The sequence below is a fragment of the Alligator mississippiensis genome, chromosome 5 (genome assembly GCF_030867095.1).
Source record: "Alligator mississippiensis isolate rAllMis1 chromosome 5, rAllMis1, whole genome shotgun sequence".
Lineage (NCBI taxonomy): Eukaryota > Metazoa > Chordata > Crocodylia > Alligatoridae > Alligator > Alligator mississippiensis.
The window spans coordinates 192,891,099-192,911,288 of record NC_081828.1 but is presented as its reverse complement, the minus strand read 5'-3'; the positions used below and the strand labels follow the sequence as shown (position 1 = coordinate 192,911,288).

The following is a 20,190-nucleotide window of genomic DNA, read 5'->3' as shown; positions in this document are numbered from 1 at the left end:
CTCTCTGAGGCTGGTAGTGTCTCTGATAAAGTGCTGAGATGCACTCTAATTCAGGGCTGAGAGCCAGCAATGTTGAATATCTTTGTGGCTCTGGCCCTCACTTTTTAAATACCCACTCCTATAGATTGGAGTGGGTCTCATCTGTCTTCCTATCTAAAATATCAGCGTAGACTGAGAGAAGTTGCAGGTTGTTGTTGTTTTTTGTATAAAAGAGTGACCATGGTTAATATGTTACGGTGTGGACCGGGCCACTCATCAGAAGCAAGATTCCCTTGATGATGCATTTGTTTCTAACTACCATTTATATGATGGTTCAGGTGATTGTGGTAAGTACTCAAGAGTATGTATCCTCAAGCACCAGGGCCGCCTTAAAAATACCTGCTGTAAGGTAAAAGACTTGACTGCTGGTAGTAAACCTCTTAATAGAAGAAACAGATTATCTTTGGTGGTGGTATGTTTATCTATTACCAGCTTGCCTCTAGCTATAAAATGGGCAATGGTAAAGCAACAGCTAAGAAGGTAGACTATGCCTTTTGATTCTTAAATCTCTCTATAGCACTCAGCATCTTTTCTAGTGGAAGCCAGAGGTGGTTCACCTTGTTTTAGAATAATAAAAATTTGTTCAAAAGAAAATAGCATCTGCCTCCCACTCTCCTCTCCTTGGAAGAAACTAATTAAGGGTCCTTGGAGGGACTTGATCCTCTTACTCTTGATTATATTGAATAAATACAAGATTGATTCCACCAGACTTTCTACTTCAGTTGTTGTATTAGGAAGAAGCCCTCCAAGCATGCATTTTCTGTGACACTGAGCAAAAGTGAAGATTTACTCTTTTTTTTTTTATTCCTGGGACTATCTTATACACACAACCTTGCACTTTAGTGTCTTTGGAAACAATTATTGTTAAAATCTTGCCTCTTCTCTTAGAAGAGGTCTGTTTACTGGAGAAACTTTCCTGTGGAGTTGTAGATATACTAATTTTGTCTTTTTGCCCTTTATACTCATGGCATTAGTATGTTCTTTGGATGCTTGTCAGATATCAGGGCTGTGTGAAACAGCATTGTTTCGTTTGTGGCACTCGGGTCCAGTCCCAGAGGACTGGAAAAGGGCCAATGTGGTCCCTATTTTCAAAAAGGGGAGGAAGGAGGATCCAAGTAACTTATATGCCAGTCAGTCTCACCTCCATCCTTGGAAAGGTCTTTGAAAAGATTATGAAGGATTGTATTTGTGGAAGTCCAGTGGGAAAAATAATGCAGCAGGGAAACCAGCATGGATTTGTAGCATGTAGATCATGCCTGACCAATCTGGTTTTGTTTTATGATGGTCACAAAATGCTCAGATGCATGAGTGGAGGTGGATGTTGTTTTCTTGGACTTTAACAAAGACTTCAATGCGGTATCTCATCCTGTTCTCATAAATAAATTAGGAGGCCGTGACATAAATGTTTACATGGTCTGGTGGGTGGCTAATTGGCTTGGTGGTCATACCCAGAGCATGGTAGTAGACAGGTCGGTATCGACCTGGAAGGATGTGGGTAGTGGGGTCCCACAGGGTTCAGTCCTTGGACCTGTACTCTTCAATATCTTCATCAGTGATTTGGATGTGGGTGTGAAGTGTACTTTGTCCAAGTTGGTGGATGATACTAAATTGTGGGGTGAAGTGCACACGCCAGAGAGTAGGGAACGATTGCAGGCAAACCTGGACAGGTTAGAAAAGTGGGCAGTACACAACAGGATGCAGTACAACAAGAACAAGTGCAAAGTGCTACACCTAGGGTGCAAAAATATCCAGCACATCTACTGGCCGGGAAGTGATCCTCTCAGGAGCACAGCAATGGAAAGGGATCTCTGAGTCATAGTGGACTCCAAGATGAACTTGAGTTGTCAGTGTGATGAAATGATCAGCAAAGCTAACTGCACTTTATTGTGCGTCAGCAGATGCGTGACAGATGGATCCAAGGAGGTGATACTTCCCTTCTATGTGGTATTGGTCAGACCGCAGTTGGAGCACTGCATCCAGTTTTGGTTCCATATTTCAGGAAGGATGTTGATAGACTCGAAGGTCCAGAGGAGGGCCACTCGTATGATTAGGTCTTACAGGGCAAGCCCTATGAGGAGAGACTGAGGAACCTGGACCTTTTTAGCCTCTGCAAGAGAAGGATAACGGGTGATCTCATGGCTGCCTACAAATTCATTAGGGGGATTGGAGATGCTCTGTTAACCAGGGTGCCTCTTGGGGTAACAAGGAACAATGTCACAAACTGACAGAGCAGATTTAAGCTAGATAGCAGGAAAAACTTCATGGTAAGGGTGGCCAAAATTTGGAATTGGCTTCCAAGGGAGGTGGTGCTCTCCCCTACCTTGGGGGTCTTTAAGAGAAGTTTGGATAGGGATCTGGCTGGGGTTATCTGACCCCAGTACTCCTTCCTGCCTAGGCAGTGGGTCGGACTTGATCTGTTGAGGTCCCTTCCAGTCCTAGTGTCTATGAATCTATGACTTCTGTTTCGCCATTTCTGTGCTTTTGTTTCTTCATTTCATTTAGTTTTGAAGCACTGTTCCATTTCGTTTAGTCAAAACTGTTTCACTGATTTGACGCATTTCAATGTTTCACCCATAGATTATAATGGGGAATTATGAAAATGCCTTCAACTTTTGTCATTCCTTTCCTGATTTGGATGAAATTTGCAGGGATGGTAGCCCCTTCTAAGGGCATGAAGCCTGACAATTTTCAAGGAGATAAGTGCAAGGGTTTCTTGGAAACTTTACCTCAAGGTGCTGACAAGCAAAACTTCTGTGTCACTTGCCAGCAGCGGCAGCCTCCTGTCATCCCGTGTGCAGATTTGGAGGCCTGCACTCCCAGGAGGGTTGTGGGGCTGTGCTGGATGCCTCCCGGGGGTGCGGGCCCCTGGATGTGCGCTTGGGATGACGGGAGGCTGCTGCTGTCACCTGGGACCGGTGCTGAGTGCAGCCCATGCCCAGTGCCAGGAAGACTGCTGCCGCTGGCTCCAGGCAGCAGCGGCAGCCTCCTGTCATCCTGCATGCAGATTTGGGGGCCTGTGCACCTAGGCAGAGTCCGGCAGCCCTGGGGGGTTAGGTTGACCTCCATGGGGCTGGCGGAGACGCTCGGTGCGCAGCCCTGGCTCTCCTTGCTTCCTGCTGCCAGGCTGCACTCTGACCGGCTCTGCCAGCCCCATGGAGCTCAGCCTGGTGGCAGGAGAGTCACTGGTGGAGCCTCAGAGCACAGCCCTGGCCAGTGGCTCTCTCCTGCCTCCCGCTGCCAGGCTCAGCTCCCTGGAGCTGGCAGAGCCGGTTGGAGTGGGGGAGAGCCAGGGCTGTGCTCTGACCGGCTCCGCCAGCCCCACAGAGCTCGGCCCAGTAGCAGGAGGCGGAGTGCAGCCCTGGCGCTCTCCCTTCTCGCCTCCACTGGGCTACTTTGAAACTTTAAACGTTTTGAGTGCCCTCATTTCATTTCGAAGCTGTTTCAACGACTTTTGTTTTGTTTCAAGTTCACTGTTTCGAGCTCGAAACACCTCGAAATGGCTTCAATACAAAATACTCAGCAAAATTTTGCACAGCCCTATCAGATATAGAAGACTTGAGTAGGCCTTAAATAGTTATATTGTGACTGTGAATCAAGATAGCAGCATCCTAGTAGAAATCCTTGGGTTTAAAATATTAATCTTCTTTTGGAGCCTTAGAATCACTAAGGTACAAAATTAAATACAAAATATAGTAACCAGTTTTTACGAATATTTTTTTTAAAGGTGTAATAGGGGAAAGTATACTTGCATCTTCCTACTTCTCTAGATCCTTTCTATAACCAGCAAAAACGGGTGTTGTTGGCTTTTTAATGTTGTTGTTAAACCATGGCTTGTAGTCTGGTAATTGTTTTAAGATAACTGGTAAGCATGTTTTGAGGTTTCTCAAAGAAAATGAGAAAAATATTCCTATATAAATTGGTAAAATCTAATTTTAGATATTTCCTTTGTTTAGGTAACTTTAGCCAGTATAGATGCAGAGCTGCAGAAACTAAAAGAAATGACCAACCACCAGAAAAAACGAGCAACGGAGATGATGGCCTCATTACTGAAAGATCTTGCAGAAATAGGAATTGCAGTTGGAAATAATGATGTGAAGGTAGGGAACATATATATCCCAAATATACTAACATGATAAATTCATATGCTCTGTAGCTATTATGAAGTGCTTTATTGTTTGTGTTTTCAGCATAGTAAAGATGCTTTATAACTAGCCTGGCTATACAGCTAGTCATTTGCCATGTTTTTGGTTATGGGAGAAGGTCAAACAAGTTAGAAGTGCTTCAGAGAAGCATTTTTATTAATTGAGTTTGGCTTTTTCTTGGGCAAGGATTGCTTGTTTAAATATACTATTTATTAAAAACACAAAGTCATTATCTCTATGGAGAGAGTCCACACTGGCAAGCAGACTTACTTTCTTGATGGACAGGAAGTATTACGGAAAATATAAATGTTTTGATCTACCAAGGGAAACAGCATCAGAAGTTGTTTTCTGGTCTGAATTTGGTTGAAAAGTACCAAAAGATTAAAAAATGTAATAATTTAAACATAGTCTGAAGCTAGCCACCTAATGGTTGTTGCATGTTGGGCACTGTTTTCTGGCTGATTACACTCTGCTTTTAATTAAGTCTTAATAGAATTTAATATTTTTATCCAAACTTTCCTTTCAGCAACCTGAAGGAACTGGTATGATAGATGAGGAATTCACAGTGGCAAGACTATACATTAGCAAAATGAAATCAGAAGTGAAAACAATGGTAAAGCGGTGCAAACAACTAGAAAGCACGCAAACTGAAAGCAACAAAAAAATGGAGGAAAATGAAAAAGAGCTGGCTGCTTGTCAGCTTCGTATCTCACAGGTAATGTGGTAGTGTAGCTTCTTTTTTTTATATTAGATTCCTGCGTTATTTGGTTGTCTTCTTACAGATTTGTAGATAAGTTAATCTGTAGCTTACAGTTTTAAAACTAGTAGTTCAGAGGCCTTTAGAATAAGTAGGAAGTCGGACATTTGTTCAGATGAATGCTTAATTTTTGTATTCATCAGTCTCCGTTTTGAACGCAGGTATTGCACAAAAGTGTTTAGATCCCTTTTTTTAAAGATATTACTCCTAATATAACCAAGGGAACCAAGAAGATTGTAGATCTTGAACTTAATGTTGTTGCAGTAAGCGCAGTTGATTAGTTTAGGATCTCTCAATGTTGAGAGAAGTTTTCTAGCCTAAAAATCTGTTTCTTCTATATTTAACATTTATAAAATATAAAACATTAGTTTCAATGTTATAGGGGACATATTAACATTCTTTCAGCTCTGTGGGGGGAGGTTACACACTTCTTTTAATGTGCAGAAGCAGTGGCTTCATCAGAAGCACTCTGCCCTCTTGAGGCAATTTTGAAAAGGGAGAGGGAAATGTCAGGAAGTAGACACAACATAAAATTATCACAATAGAATTGAGCGAATTGAAACATTGTTCTAATAGATCAAAGGCTAGTTTAATATGAATGTTGTTAAAGTTTTCTAACATGCTTTTTTATCTTTCCAAACTGATGTGATCAAACCTTTACTCCCCTATTCCTATTGATCACCAATATGATTTTTAGCTCTGCTCTAGGACTTGTAATTTTATTTGTGGAATCTTTAAAAGAAAAAAATGGACAGCTACCTTCCTTGTCCTATTACTGTATTTGTGGGAGCCACTTGAGTATGATGATGATACTTACTTAAATGCAATACGTGGATTATGACCCTAGATACTGCAACACAGATAATCTATTTGCAAAGATAAGACTTGTTTTAGAAATATGAAGTTGACTGTGTTTTTTTGGGGGGAGTTTTATTTGCCCTCTTTAAATATGCCAAGAGCTCTTAAACCTTTCATGCAACTTCATTTGAATATACCTAGTTTACATACATAAATAAATAAATAAATATCTGTTCATTCTGAAAGCATGAAGCAAAGATCAAGTCACTAACAGAGTATCTTCAGAATGTGGAACAGAAAAAGAGGCAACTGGAAGAATCTGTAGATTCCCTTAATGAAGAACTAGTCCAGCTTCGAGCACAGGGTATGGATTTTCCTTTAAATATAACCATTACTAGGAAGCATGGTGCAATTGGTATTGGAGAAAATATGGTGTTGGTGTTTTTCCTCTCTGGATAAAGTGACAGAATAATATGTATAACTTAGTGTGTGTTTCTAAGTGCAAGTACCTCATCAATAAGATTCAGTGCATATGGAGACGCATCATTTGAAAGAGTTCTTCAAAACATAACACTGTAATTTAATTGATTTTAAATATGAAAAGCTATTAATAAATTCACATATTTCAATTTTTTAAATATTGGGGAGGGAAAAATATTTTTTATTTTGGTCCTCCCTATGACTACCTAAATACCCGAGCTGAAAACTTTTTTTTTTTTTGTAGAAAAAGTTCATGAAATGGAGAAGGAGCACTTAAATAAAGTCCAAACTGCAAATGAAGTCAAGGCAAGTTAGCTATTTTTTTTTTTTTTTGTTCTTTATTAGTTTACATAAAACTTAAAATATTAAGTACCAAACTAAATTTGTTGTTGTTTTATAGCAAGCAGTTGAGCAGCAGATTCAGAGCCACCGTGAGACCCACCAGAAACAAATTAGCAGCCTGCGAGATGAGGTTGATGCAAAGGAGAAACTTATTACTGAACTCCAAGAGTAAGAATTATGATGATAAAAGTTGGACATCACTTTTACTTTTAAAATATTAGACTTTTGAGGAAAATAGTTAAACTACATGCCTAACAAATTCCTAAACTACTTAAATATTTATTTGGGTTCATTTATTTGATTAGGACTTGAATATATTTATAGTTCTGAAGTCAAGTCGTTGACCCTCTTGTAGCAGTGAGTAGAACAGTTCACTATCTTCAGTATTTTACTCAAAATTAAGCAAAGCGAGTGTCATCCCTCTTTCAGTAGTATGGTACTCAGATTTATGGTTTGCCCAAGGGTGATTTAAGAAAAAACAAATATTTAGCATTTGGCAAAGACCCTTGGGCTAATAAAAGTAAAATAACATACTAGGGATTGGTATTGTTATGGGGCAGCGGAATTGGGAGCAGGGGACTCCTTTCCAACACTTGAATGTGATTTTATGGTTTTGGGGTCATATCTGGTAAATACTCAAAACCAGCATAACAGTCAGTCAGTTGCTGCTATTTCTGATTTAAAAAAAAAAAAAAAAAAAAAAAGGTTTAAGGCAGGCAGACAGTTTAACAAGACTCCTTTTGTACCATTTACTCCTTAGTCATTTGTGCACCATAGGTTAGTTTTAATAAATGTGCTTCAGAGTAATAAAGACTCAGACTTGATGTCTTTGAGGATTCTCATCGAAATATTTGCATGTTGATCGTGACTTTTTCATGTTCAGCCAAAATCAGAAGATGATGCTTGAGCAGGAACGTCTAAGAGTTGAACATGAGAAGCTGAAAACTACAGATCAAGAAAAAAGCAGGAAACTTCATGAACTTACGTAAGTTCGTAATCCAAGGGTTTTCAACCTTTTGTTAGTTTAAGTACCCCCCCACGGCTGGACGCCGAGCAGGGGAAGTGGGGAGTGTGCGGCTGAGCGGGGAGGGGAGGTTAGCGTGCCGGACTTGGAGGTGGGGACAGAGCACCGCTGCCTCCCAAGAGCAGGGTCAGGTTGGGGTGGGGAGTGGAAGCTCACTGGGCTGGGGTGAGGGCAGTGGTGCCCCTCTGTGGGGTGGGGAAGCTCACCAAGCTGATGTGTGGTGGCAGCCACTGCATGCGAGCTTCCCTGCCCCTCGGAGGGGTACCGCTGCCCTCACGCCACCCCAGACCTGCTCCTGGGAGGTGGCCTCACTCCATCCCTGCCCACCCACACATACCCCCTAGGACTAGTCCAAGTTCTCCCAGGGGTACGCGTACCTCCGGTTGACAACCCCTGTCCTAATCCATGTTTAAGGCATGAAAATGCATAGTGGGAAGGACATTTGGAATCCTGATATTGACCTGAAGTGGTATGGAAACTGGCTTTCCCTCTAACTGTTCTTAAACAGTCTTAAAAAAACAAACTGTTCCTTTTCTGCTATATATTAGTTATCTGATGAGTTGGTTTGATTGTCTGGTCTACTTAGTATTAGTGATAAAGACAATCCTGGAAGAATAAAAATCAGACTAAGTCTTGATTCTATATTAGAATTTTCTTTTTTTTGTCTTTTAAGGTGTAGATTTTTTTTGTTATTTTCTCTATACAGAGCAACTGTAGTAATTTGTAGTTTTAAATGGTGAAGTCATGGTTTTCCAGTATGTATAAGATCTGAACCTTGTATAAACTTCATTAGAAATCTAAACAAACTCTTTAATTGAATTGGTGGCTTGTATGAAATTGGTGGAGGGCAGGGATCTTAAAACTGGTTTAGGCAGAAGTAGCTTAGTGAATGTCTTTTAAGACTTTGAACAAGAATTAATTGATTTACCTGGGTTTAGGGCCAGAAGGCATCTTCTAGATTTTTACCAGATTTCTGTTGGGAAGGATTACAAAGAGCATTCAAGGCATTGTTTTATTGACAGCCTGATTTAAATGAGTTCCAGTTAAAGGTATCCTATTTTGATCTATTATTATTATAATTTTCCATAATGATGAAACCTAAAAGGGTTCATTGTTCCTGAAAACTTGTAAAACTCCATATGCCTAAAATTTTGAAACCTTAGGGAAGTTATGTTAGTCCAAGTTCTGAGGTCTGCCAATTAGTTATTGACTAAGGCAAAACAAAATCTTGCAAGAACAATGTCAACCAAAGGTTTCCCTGAGATCCAGTAACTAATGTCCTAAATCAACACGTGTTCTTAGAAGTTCTGCTAGTGGAAACCATAGTGTTATAGTGATGTGAAATATTTAAGTCCTGGTAAATCAGAATTTTATTGTATATTTTTTGGTCCATAAATTTCTCTTTCAGTTTTTTTTTTTTTCATTTTTTGTCTGCTCATGGCTTTAATTGCAACAGTTTTTCCTTGTACCATCTTGAACTTTTCAGGTTAAACTCCTATGTTACATAGAAAGTTTGGAAGCTAAATTTTATATATGAAGCATTAATCTAGCAGTTTCTGCTTGATTGAAACTGAAGTTGGGGGCAGCAGGGAGATGAATTAAAAATGTCAGAATTGGGTGACTTAGTGTTATGCAAGTTATTGAAATGAATTTTATTGCATAAACTATGCTGGTCTGCATGCATGATGTTTTCCTAGACCAAAGTCAGTGCTTAAAGCTAGAAGTATAAAACTGCAACAATTCAAAACTTTAAACAAAAATAATACACCTCTGCTGTATGTCCATTTTTGTGACGCCATAAACACAGGTGGAGATTAGAAGAAATTATTCTAATAGCAGTGGTGACTTAATAGTGGAATCATTTGAGTAGTTTAGCCAATTCCTTTAGAAGGCTGCAGGGGGATTTTCATAAAGATGCAAACTCTTCCAAACCTTTACTTTTCCCTCCCTAATAAGTGCCAATTTCTCACTTTTTTTTTTTTCTTATTCTGTCTGTAGAATCTTCTTGATATCCTTGGTCATAATAAAGTTTTTAGGTTCTTTCTGATCTCTGTAGTTGCAGTCCTACATAATTTGAGAGATTAAACATTAGGGCTTCAGCAGCATATTTAATACTTCTTGCATTACATAAGAAAGAGCTGTAAACAGATGGGTCACTGCAATATGGTTGAAGTTATTAGTGGAAAATACTTTGCTTGGTTTGCATACAAGTTAATGAATACTTGCACAACATTGAAAATTAATTTTTCATTTGGAATAAGCCTCTATTGTCCCTTTACTTCCTCTGACACTCTCCAGGGTTTGTTTTTTTCTTTCTTTCTCTTTCCGTTTCCTTCTGGTGTGCCCTCAACTTCACAAGCCTTGTAATATTTGAAAAACAAGTGGCTTTTTTTCTCTTTCAAGCATTGATCCGGGACCTATTCAGATGACTGAATTGGTTCATCTTTAAAGGACTTAACTCTATACAAAATTGTATTCTGGGCAATATCCTTGGTATTCCGTTTGTGGCCCCCTCGTTTTGACTGCATTGCCATTTGTTCCAGATGTTATGGTCACTTTCTATTAGGAACCTAAGAGAACAGCCACTGTAACCTTTCCACTTGATCTGAAGTAGAATTATAACTTTTTTTTAAAAGGTAAACTAGCATGATAATTCATTGCACCTCTTTTCCCATGAGCCTCTTAAATATATTTATTTTAAGGCTTGTGGGTTTTGTTCTAGACAAACATCAGTGATTCAGATGTATATTTCTCTTTGACTGTTAGGGTTATGCAGGACAGACGAGAACAAGCAAGGCAAGATCTGAAGGGTTTGGAAGAAACTGTGGTAAGTATAGTATGTTCACAAGCAAATGCCAATTAACCTCTTTATTCAGGTTAAGAACTCAGAGCCATGAGAACTTACTTATTTGTTCATTTTTAGGCTAAAGAACTTCAAACTCTGCACAACCTTCGGAAGCTCTTTGTTCAAGATCTGGCTACCAGAGTTAAAAAGGTAACTGATGCTACTAAGGCTTATTCCTTTTGTGAACATACATTGCATGCATTTAAAAGTAGAAATAAATGAAGCACTCCATATATTATTATTTTATTTTCTTATCACTGTAGAGCGCAGAGATGGACTCAGATGAAACAGGAGGCAGTGCTGCACAAAAACAGAAAATTTCCTTCCTCGAGAATAATCTTGAGCAGCTCACAAAAGTCCACAAACAGGTACAGTAAGACTTAACTAAAGGTAGTTAACTCTAAAGAATACTTGCTTATTCAAGATGCATCACAAAAGCATAACAGTTGTTTGTTTTATTTGTATTGGGAATAGTTCATGCAAGTAAAGGATCATCACTTGTGTTGGATGCTTAACTCCAATTTTTAATATAAAATAAATAGGTACATTTAATATAGTCCTGTGAAAGTCTTTAAGAGTAATTTAGACTTACGTGATATTTGTTGTATTTGTAGTGAGTAGTTTTTGAAAAGGGATTTTATTACTGAAATACTTTAAACCAAATAAGTTTATAAAATAAAAGTTGGATCAAAGTTATTGTCCTTTCTTTTAGGGTTACACTGCAGCAGGGTGACAGTAACTTGCTTTTTCAGAGTAAAATAATATGTCTTGCTTATTCTTAGCTGGTACGTGATAATGCAGATCTTCGCTGCGAGCTTCCTAAACTGGAGAAACGACTTAGAGCTACAGCTGAGAGAGTTAAAGCTTTGGAGTCGGCGCTGAAGGAAGCCAAAGAAAATGCATCTCGTGATCGTAAGCGATATCAGCAAGAGGTAGACCGCATTAAAGAAGCAGTGAGATCTAAGAACATGGCTAGAAGAGGACATTCTGCCCAGATTGGTAAGTAAAGAGAATCCAGGACTTGCTAAAAAATTTTGGCTGCTCCCTTCTCCCCCACCCCCCTTCCATTCTTAGGATAATGTGGGCATAAATTTTATTTCTAGTACAGGAATTGCTGGCACCCCTGCTAGTAATAGTACAAATTGAAACTTGTGAAAACGTAGTAGGGTCTGTACCTTGATAGAGAACCTGTTCTGATTTTAATTATATTTGTAGCTTTTTTTTTTTTATAAACGATGGTTAATCTGATCTATTTGTGATGGGGTACTTAATTTTTCACATGATGGAAAGCCTTGCCTGCAAAAAACATTAGCCATAAAGGGCAGGGTTTATGTTTCATAGAAGAAAAAGTAATACATTGGAACATACACGAAGGGCATGTCTACACAGGATGCTACTGCGCTGTAGTGTCCATTGGCAAAAACTGTGATGCCACTGCTATGTCGCCGTAGCAACATGCTACCTCTATAGTGCATTGCTATGGTGACGTAATGGCCCAAAATAACTGCATGGCTGACACGGCACAGTACAAAAGGAAGTACTAAATGATGCTGCAGTAGCAAAGGCACTGTACGGCCACGTGTAAGTACACTCAAAATGTCTCTATCTTGCCTTTCGATTCTACATTTGTTACACACTTGTGATGACAAATTTGTAAAAAGATGGGATATGAGTGGCTTTTGCCACTCATCTTGGGGCATAGGCATAATCCATTAGAAAATGTCTACAGCCTAATCTGTTCAGAAGTGACACTCTGTAAAAGGCAAGAAAATCCTCCTGAGAAGCTAATGCTCATCTAAACACAGTAAACTTAAACTCCCTCCTTTCTATTTCCTTTCAGTTTCAGAAAACTAGACATCCCGTAGTTCTCCAGTAAGCATATGCGTAGGGTAATGTTAGCAGTGAAAGTCACTTTGGTTTTGCTTTCTGCACTGCCCTCCCTCCACCTCCCTTGCTACAAGGAGAGTCATATATACGTCATGGGCTTGTTTTTGAGAAACGTTTTTCTATAAGTTAGATCTGAGTAGGCAGAGTCTTTTCCAAATCTAGTACCAGTCTGATATGAAGTATATATAGCCACTGACAAAAAGCTGGTGTATTTGCCTTGAGATAAAGAACAACTTTTATACTTGTGTAACTCAAAAAGTTCTTAAGTATGCCAGAAGCAGAAACCAGAGTAGCTTATTTTGTGGAAAAAAACCAAATTGACCTGTTATGGCCTTAAAAATGCTGAAGAGTGTACAGATACATAGTGTGTAACAGTTAGTGATTTGATTTTTCACAGTTCTGTATTTGTTAATTTTACAAGATGCTTTCCTGTCTGAGCGTTTTTGATTTATAATATTTTTTTAACTCGTTAACAAGAGCCTTGTGAACTTCAGAACTAGAAGTTAGTCAAAAAACTGTCTTTTTATTTTTATACAGTGCATCATAAAGATAAAGCATCTGAGCCTAACAGCCTGGTTGTTAAAATCCCCCAAACACTGCTTTTCTGAACTTCTAAAATAATGTATTTCTCATTTTAGCAGGTAACTTGCAGACCATAACAATATTCACTGTAGAGTGGCATCATACAGGATTGATTAATTGGAGCAATAAAAGATTAAATGGTAAATGGCTTGACATGCATTTTCCTAAAGCTGTGCTTTGTTTTCTGTAGCAAAGCCTATCCGTCCTGGCCAGCATCCAGCAGCTTCTCCAACTCATCCAAGTGCAATTCGTGGAGGAGGTGCAATAACTCAAAACAGTCAGCCAGTCCCACTACGTGGCGGTGGAGCACGCCAGGATAAAGTGTAAGTCTTGCTTTCCATAAGTTGTTTCTGTGTCCTTTGGGAGCTTTGTGTTATAGTTCATGTTTAAAATCCAATCAGCTGAATAAAGCCACTTGAATATTCTACAACTACTTCCTGTTTTAGTTTGTTTTTTTTTTTTATTTAATTCGGAGGAATACACTGTGTAAGAAGGCAGCTCATACTGGTGCTTCCTTTTACACAAGTGAAGTAAAGTTTTATATAATGAAATATAGGTTGGGGCTAAGAATCACTCCTAAATGAACACAGTACAGAAACAACAGAAAAAATGCCTGCAATCTGCAACAAGTATGTAATAGATGAAAATATTCACTACTGTTCACTACTTTTATTTTCCCCAGTGACTGGTAACCTGCTTTTAAATTTGATAGTGAGTCCCTCCTCCAAGGAGAAATGCAATTTGATGTAGAGTGGTGGTTCTTTCATATGCTGTTCTTCTACCTTTTGCTAATCCTATGCACTATAGCTTGGGAATTGGAAGTTCTAGCTTTCATGAAAACAAATCTTTTCACACTATAATTTAGTAACTTTTTAAAAGCCATTCTAGTTAAAATGCTATTAAATGCTTCAGTAATTGAAGTAGTATGTGTATTTATGGTCTCTGACAAACATTCAGCTAAAGGTGTGACGAGATCTGATTCGCAATCCCAACAATTTATGCCTCCTGCCATGCCACATGTGAATGGCAGGGCATGCAATTGTGAGATCAGGGGTATTGCCAGTGCAGGGGGAGCCATATTGCACTAGTTACCTGATTGGTGGTGGCCACACTAATTAGTTTAAGGCTTTAATGGGAACCAGCCACAAAGCTATCTCACGCTTTTTTTTGTGTAGTAAGTCTTGTGACCTATTACCTGTTTTATTGTGCCCTTTAATTGAATGAACACATGGCTAGGTTACTACTTCATATGTGATTAACTGGTGAATCACGTCTTAAGTGTAACATCTGCCAGGGGCCTATGAAAACTGCACATGTGCATCTTTAAGCATATGTGTACATTCATTTAAATCAAATGCAGTGGTTAATATGCTTAAATATCTTTATTGACTTGGGACTTCTAAAGTGCATTATTGCTTCATTAACTGCATGACAGTTGGTCCCTTCCTTGTGAAGAAGACTGCACGTGTCTGCTCAGCTGCATTTTGAATGTTTCTCATTTGTGTAATTTAGTTTTCTGCATTAAGACCATCTGTGTCTTAAACTGAAGAATAGTGTGAGCTCCTAAAGAGCCCTGTGGGGCCTTAAATCCCAGATACTTTATCCCAGGAATTCTCTCACTTTTAAGACTAGATTAGCTGATGTTACCGTATAACTAAGGAAAAATGGAACTAGCACATAATCTTCCAAAGCTTCCTTTTTTACTGACTTCAGTTGTTGCAGGTATGGATGTCTTTCTCTTTTGCCATCATATTGTTTCCCCTTTCTCTCCACAAGCAAAAGAAAGTAAACAGGGGTCACTAAATGAGAGTATATAGTAAATCTGTAGTTCTTGTATTATGAGAAGCTAGCAGATAATAAGTTTAAAACTAACAAAAGGAAGGTTTTTTTCACACCGCATGTAATTAGTGTAGAACTTGTTGCTTCCAGATGTTGTGGAAGCTGACAGTTTAGCCCAGGGGTGGGCAAAATGCGGCCTGGAGGCTGGATGTGGCCCGCCAGGCCACTCTGTCTGGCCCACGGGGCCCCTAAAAAATTTAGAAAATTAACTTTTATCTGCCCTGGGCTGCCTGTCATGTGGCCCTCGATGGCTTACCAAAACTCAGTAAGTGGCCCTCTACCCAAAATAATTTCCTGCCCCTGGTTTAGCCAGATTAAAAAAGTTATTCGATAGATTCTTGGAGGAAAGGGGCATCAGTTGCTATTGAGAATGGGAGTTAAGGATACAGCCTCTGAATCTCAGCTTCCTATGCCTTAAATCCTGGAGGTTGCAAGTGAGAGGAACAGTGGGGGGGAAAAAAACCCTAGTCATACCAAATTCATGGTCCCTTTCAGCATCTACTCCACCATTGTATATGACACAGGATACTGGGCAAGATGGACCTATGGTCTGACTCAGTAAATGGCAGTTCTTATGTGATTTTATTCCAGGACTTGGGCATTAGTCCCAGACAATTTACTGCCTCCTGGTAGTTGATTAGTTCCCAGAGACCATGATGATTCAGGGGGGTCTTTCCTATAAATACTATAAGTTATCCCTGCCTTTGCTGAAATGTATCTGTTGACACTAACTTGTTCTCAGTCCCCCTTGAGCTTGCATCTTACCTGGAGGAGAGAGCTTTTACCCTTGGTAACCACATATCAATTGGCCTGGGGGAATTTTGAGCAAGGAGGCCTAGCTTGGCTGAATTTTATTAAATACATTAGCTTGTCTGCCTGAGGAATATAGCAGTTTACATTTTTGAAGCTTTAAAATGATCAGTTCTATTTATTGTTTAATAAAGAAAAAATATAGCAGTGAATTACTGCAACTCTGTCATGGGTTAAGGAGAGAATGTCGTGTGAACTAGTCAACTTACAGCTTTTAAATTTGTTTAAAAATATAATTTCCATTTAGAGTCAATAACACTTGCAGATGACATCCCATTGACTCTGGTTGCATAAAACTTGCTACTAAGGCACTGGTCCCTAACTTGCGCTGTTTTTCATCTATAACTGAGATAATAGCACCTCAGATAAGTGGATCTATGAACAAATGAGGTTGGTGTTCTTTTTCTTGACCAATAATACTCATTTTATTGTTAATCTCATAAATTGCTCCCAAGTCTGCAGATTCTACCAAAAGACTTATACACTTGTTCTCCTTCAAACTACCCATAGCCCTCTCGACCTAGATCAAGAATGAAATTTAGAAATATTTTGCATGTTACTATTTTGACTGTTTCTGTGTGCAATTTTAGACATTTGAAAGTCACTGAGGGATGTATATCTGCTTACTCATTTAACTTAGCTTTTTCTTTGCAGTTGCTGAGAAGTCTGCAGCATGAAGAGGATGGGATATCATACAGAGAGAGTCATTCCATGACAATAATCTCTCCCATTGTGGATTGTAGGATTTTTTTTTTTAAACTGTATAAATTATACCTGGCCTGTACAGCTCTCTTCCCTTCTACAAATTCTGCTAACTGATTCCCAAAAATACTAGAGTGCAATTTCGGCATCTTGAAAAATGACATGTTAAAGTGTAGTTCTGTTCATTACACTGTTTGTCTTTCATGTCTTAAATTTAGTCTGCACTGTGCCAAGCTGAATGTATGTTAAGTAAATCTTAGTTCAAATTTTCTAGCTTAATTTGTGTACATCTTACTGTCTTAGGGCAACGTGGAACAATGTTGAAATACACTTTAATTTTTACCACATGAAGTAATAACACTACTTATCCCACCCTGAGTTATAGCAGCACTCTTATCTCAAAGTTTTCCTGAAATGCTGCATAGAGCATCAGGACTGAAATATTTGTACAGTGTAGGAATACTGAAGTGTGCTTATGACAACTGCCATAAGGCACTGAAATCTTGAAACCATAGAACTAAAGAGTTCAGTTTGAACAAGGCTATTTAACTGTTTGATTAATTGCCTGTTTATCAGGCTGTTTTGAGTTGAATACTGTACAGTAACAAAAGTAAACCTAAGTTTACATAGAAAAAGTCTGTCAGTGGAAAATTTCATCTGTCCTGTTCCTGATTCTGTACACAGCATAATTTGGAGTGAAAACATTCTGCTTCATTCTGATGAGCTCATTACCTATTTGTCTAATTCTGATAGCTAATTTTCACTATATTAACATAGTGAAATGAGTCTAGAATTTAACTTTTTCCACTATTGTGCGCATATTGGAAATCTTGACCTGAAATGTAAGCTTTCAATTTGAGAAAACGAGTTAATGAGCAGTTGGATAATTAATTAAATACACTAATAATGGAGGCAAGGAAACTATAGCTCATATGGCCAGAAATCCCAGAGCTGTGTCAGGACCAAGGGTGGAGGGGAGGAACCTGTGCTACACTGAATTGTATTGTAATGCATTTGTAAGTCTAGGAATACGTGAATACCTACTCCCAAGCAGTAGTTGTATCAAATATTTTCTTCTTTTTGCAATAAAGTCCTGTAAATTGGCTACAAAATAAAAGATGTTTTTGTTCTGAGCTGTTTCTCAAGTTCTGAGCACCCATATCTGCTGCTGAAGTCAAGATCAAAGCTTTTGAAATTAAATTACACAAGTGATAAGATATTCTGAGGGGGTTTTCCACTATAGTTGTAGAAAAGTTGTTGTTCTTGGAACAGAAATGAGTTACCAAATCATTGTGTTGGAAGAAACCTAATGTGAAAATTCAAGAATACAAGAGTTAATGCCATGTCTTAAATCAGTTGTCTCACTACTTTTTGGGATGTTGTCCATCTTTGTGGAAACTTAAATCCTACATAGACATTGATTTGCAAATAATTTCTGAGACCTTTTTATATGAAGTGAAATGTTTGTATTATGATGGAGCGTGGTCAAAATTTTTGGACTTTAAGTTACCTTTTCTATTTCCTTCTTATCCACAGCAGCTTGACTAGCTACATTAATTTTCATTTCAAAAGCTGATTTTGTTTATAACTGCCAGAAAACCCAATTCTTTCAGGTTTTCAACATTAAAAGACCCTTATTCATAAAAAAAAAAAAAAAAAAAAAAAAAATTACAGCAAAAAACTGCAAAATTGTAAGCTTTCTGGAGCATGAGAGGCAATGTGCCAAGGGAAGTGGATGATGAACTAGCAGTTAAATAGATGGTTTTAAATGGAATTTTCTTAATGGAAACAGCCTTGTCTGGAATTTCTCACAATATTAACTGCAAATTTTCAGACCTTCACCTGTATTAATTTGCAGTGAGTAAAAACTGGTTTCCTTGGAGATACTCAAATGAAGCAGGATATTTTTTTCATGCCTGTATATGGCAGTTTCATTCCTGTAAGTAATGTATCATGGGTATTGGTGCTGAACATTGCTGTGTATTAAGCAGTTAAACTAACTAGCATGTAGCTCAAAATGTATATCACCTTTTTTATATCCAAGCTTTTTTTATTTTAAATCTTTACAAAGTTTACCAAGAACTGAATCTTAAAATTTTCAAGCTGCAATTTGGTTCTTCCTGGTTCAGCTCCGGTAGGTTATCTGGACAGGACAATTACTATTTTGTAAATTTAAAATATTCTGTCTGTAATGGAATGTTAAATGCATTGCTATTTTAAATTGCAGTCTTTGAGCAGTTTTTATTTTTATGTTCCTCTGGATCATATTTTCTAAAAAGGCTTAGATAGGAATTCAGTAAAATAAAATATTTATTCCTGGTGATCAACTAAATTATTTGCATAATTTAAATACTGACTCACTACTGTGTGTAACTCTAAATTTGACGTGAGACGACAAGTCTACCTGTGGAATACAGTGCTTTAACTCGAGTACATTAAGATGCGTTAAAACCTAGTTGGTTTTGGGAAGACACCACATAGTTTTAACTTACCTGCATGCTGTAAATGTATTTGTGTTTAAATAAAGAGGAAAAAAATATTTGAAAATTTAGTGAACTTTATTAAGATTGCAACAGTATTTTGGTTCAACTTGGAATGGTTCTTTCGTGAAGACACAATTAGCTTATTGTAAACCATGATCCTCTCAGCCTTCTGGCATTTTATCACAGTTTGTTAATGTGATTGACAAAGGGCCAGTTTGGATTTTAGTTCTAGTTTGGGTCTTCCAACATTGATAAGCTTGAAAATTAGTTTAAGCTACAGCAAAATAGATTTAATTTAACTTCTTGAAAAAAGAAAATCTTAACTCCTAAGAATAGTAGGGCAATGTGACTGGGGAACCTGTGGAATCTTCATCAACAGTTTTCAAGAAGAGGCTGGATGGGTATTTGTCTGGGATGCTTTAGCTAGAGTGCATCCTGTATTTGTGTAGGAGGGTGTTTTGAATTTCTGCACTTTTCTGGAGTTTCAGTACCCAAGTCAAAGCTTAATGTTAGGTACCTCTGTGTATGAGATCCAGGACCCTATACGGAGGGAAGATTGTTATTTTGAAGATGTGATGGGGGTACCCACCTTTTTGTGATTAGCCTACTGGTTAAAGCAGGGGTGTCAAATGTACCCAGTTCCATGGACCAGATGAACATCCCTGAGTCAGTCTGTGGGCCGCACCAGGACCAACCCTGTAGAATGGCTATGGCACCTGGGCTGGACGTGGTGTTGAGGCAGCATGGGGGGGAGGGGATACAGCTCAGTCTGAGGTGCTGTATGCATCCTGTGCCCCAGATCCTGTGCTGCATGCAGTATTGGGTCCAGACTGCATGTTGCAGGCAGTGTATACCTATGGTAGCCCCCCCTGGGTCATATGCACAGCAAGTCCTGGGACAGTGCATGCTGGATCCATGCAGCACCCCACTGACCAGCCCTGCATGCTACCTCTGAGTCCTGTGGGGCACTGCATGGGATATACACCCTGTGCTGGCCCTTTGTTGTATGTAACAGTTGCAGCAGTCCAGCCCTGCCTGCCATGCGCAGCATGTGCCATCCCTGGGGCTTGCTGTGCACAAAGCCTCTAGGACCAACACTGGACTCAGTACTATGTGGCACAAGGGGTATGGGGTGCAGCCTGGCTGTAGCGCCCTGGACTTGACCCCCTGTGCTGCCTGCAGAGCATGTCAGGGCTGGTACATGGAGCCGGTACAGCAACTCATAGGCCTGATAAAATGACTCCATGGGTTGTAGGTTTCACATTCCTGGGGTAAAGTCTTATCTAGGAAATGTAAGACTTAAGATTTTAAGATTCTTTAACCTGAGTCGTTTTATCGCAAGTTGCACCAAGGGACCTTTAGTTTAGATATAAGGAAAAACTTTCTCATGAGGAGAATAGTAAAGCACTGGAACAGGTTACCCAGGGAGGTTGTGACTAAGGCTGTGTGAAATTTCAACG

At 38.9% G+C, this 20,190-nt stretch overlaps 1 protein-coding gene across 2 annotated transcripts in view; it reads left to right on the top strand.

Annotated features, from left to right (window-relative positions):
- KIF5B (kinesin family member 5B) overlaps window positions 1-18,786 on the top strand; it is a 53,349-nt gene extending 34,563 nt beyond the window's left edge. Inside the window, exons 15-26 of one of the 2 annotated variants that reach the window (XM_006264745.4) lie at window positions 3,993-4,136; window positions 4,708-4,896; window positions 5,983-6,100; window positions 6,461-6,522; window positions 6,617-6,726; window positions 7,442-7,543; window positions 10,349-10,409; window positions 10,506-10,577; window positions 10,691-10,795; window positions 11,210-11,426; window positions 13,087-13,219; window positions 16,200-18,786. In XM_006264745.4, the coding sequence (XP_006264807.1) occupies window positions 3,993-4,136; window positions 4,708-4,896; window positions 5,983-6,100; window positions 6,461-6,522; window positions 6,617-6,726; window positions 7,442-7,543; window positions 10,349-10,409; window positions 10,506-10,577; window positions 10,691-10,795; window positions 11,210-11,426; window positions 13,087-13,219; window positions 16,200-16,206 (1,320 nt within the window). In that variant the 3' untranslated portion in view covers window positions 16,207-18,786. The other variant, XM_059729132.1, reaches the window with a different exon arrangement.
- The last annotated feature ends 1,404 nt before the right edge of the window (window positions 18,787-20,190 follow it).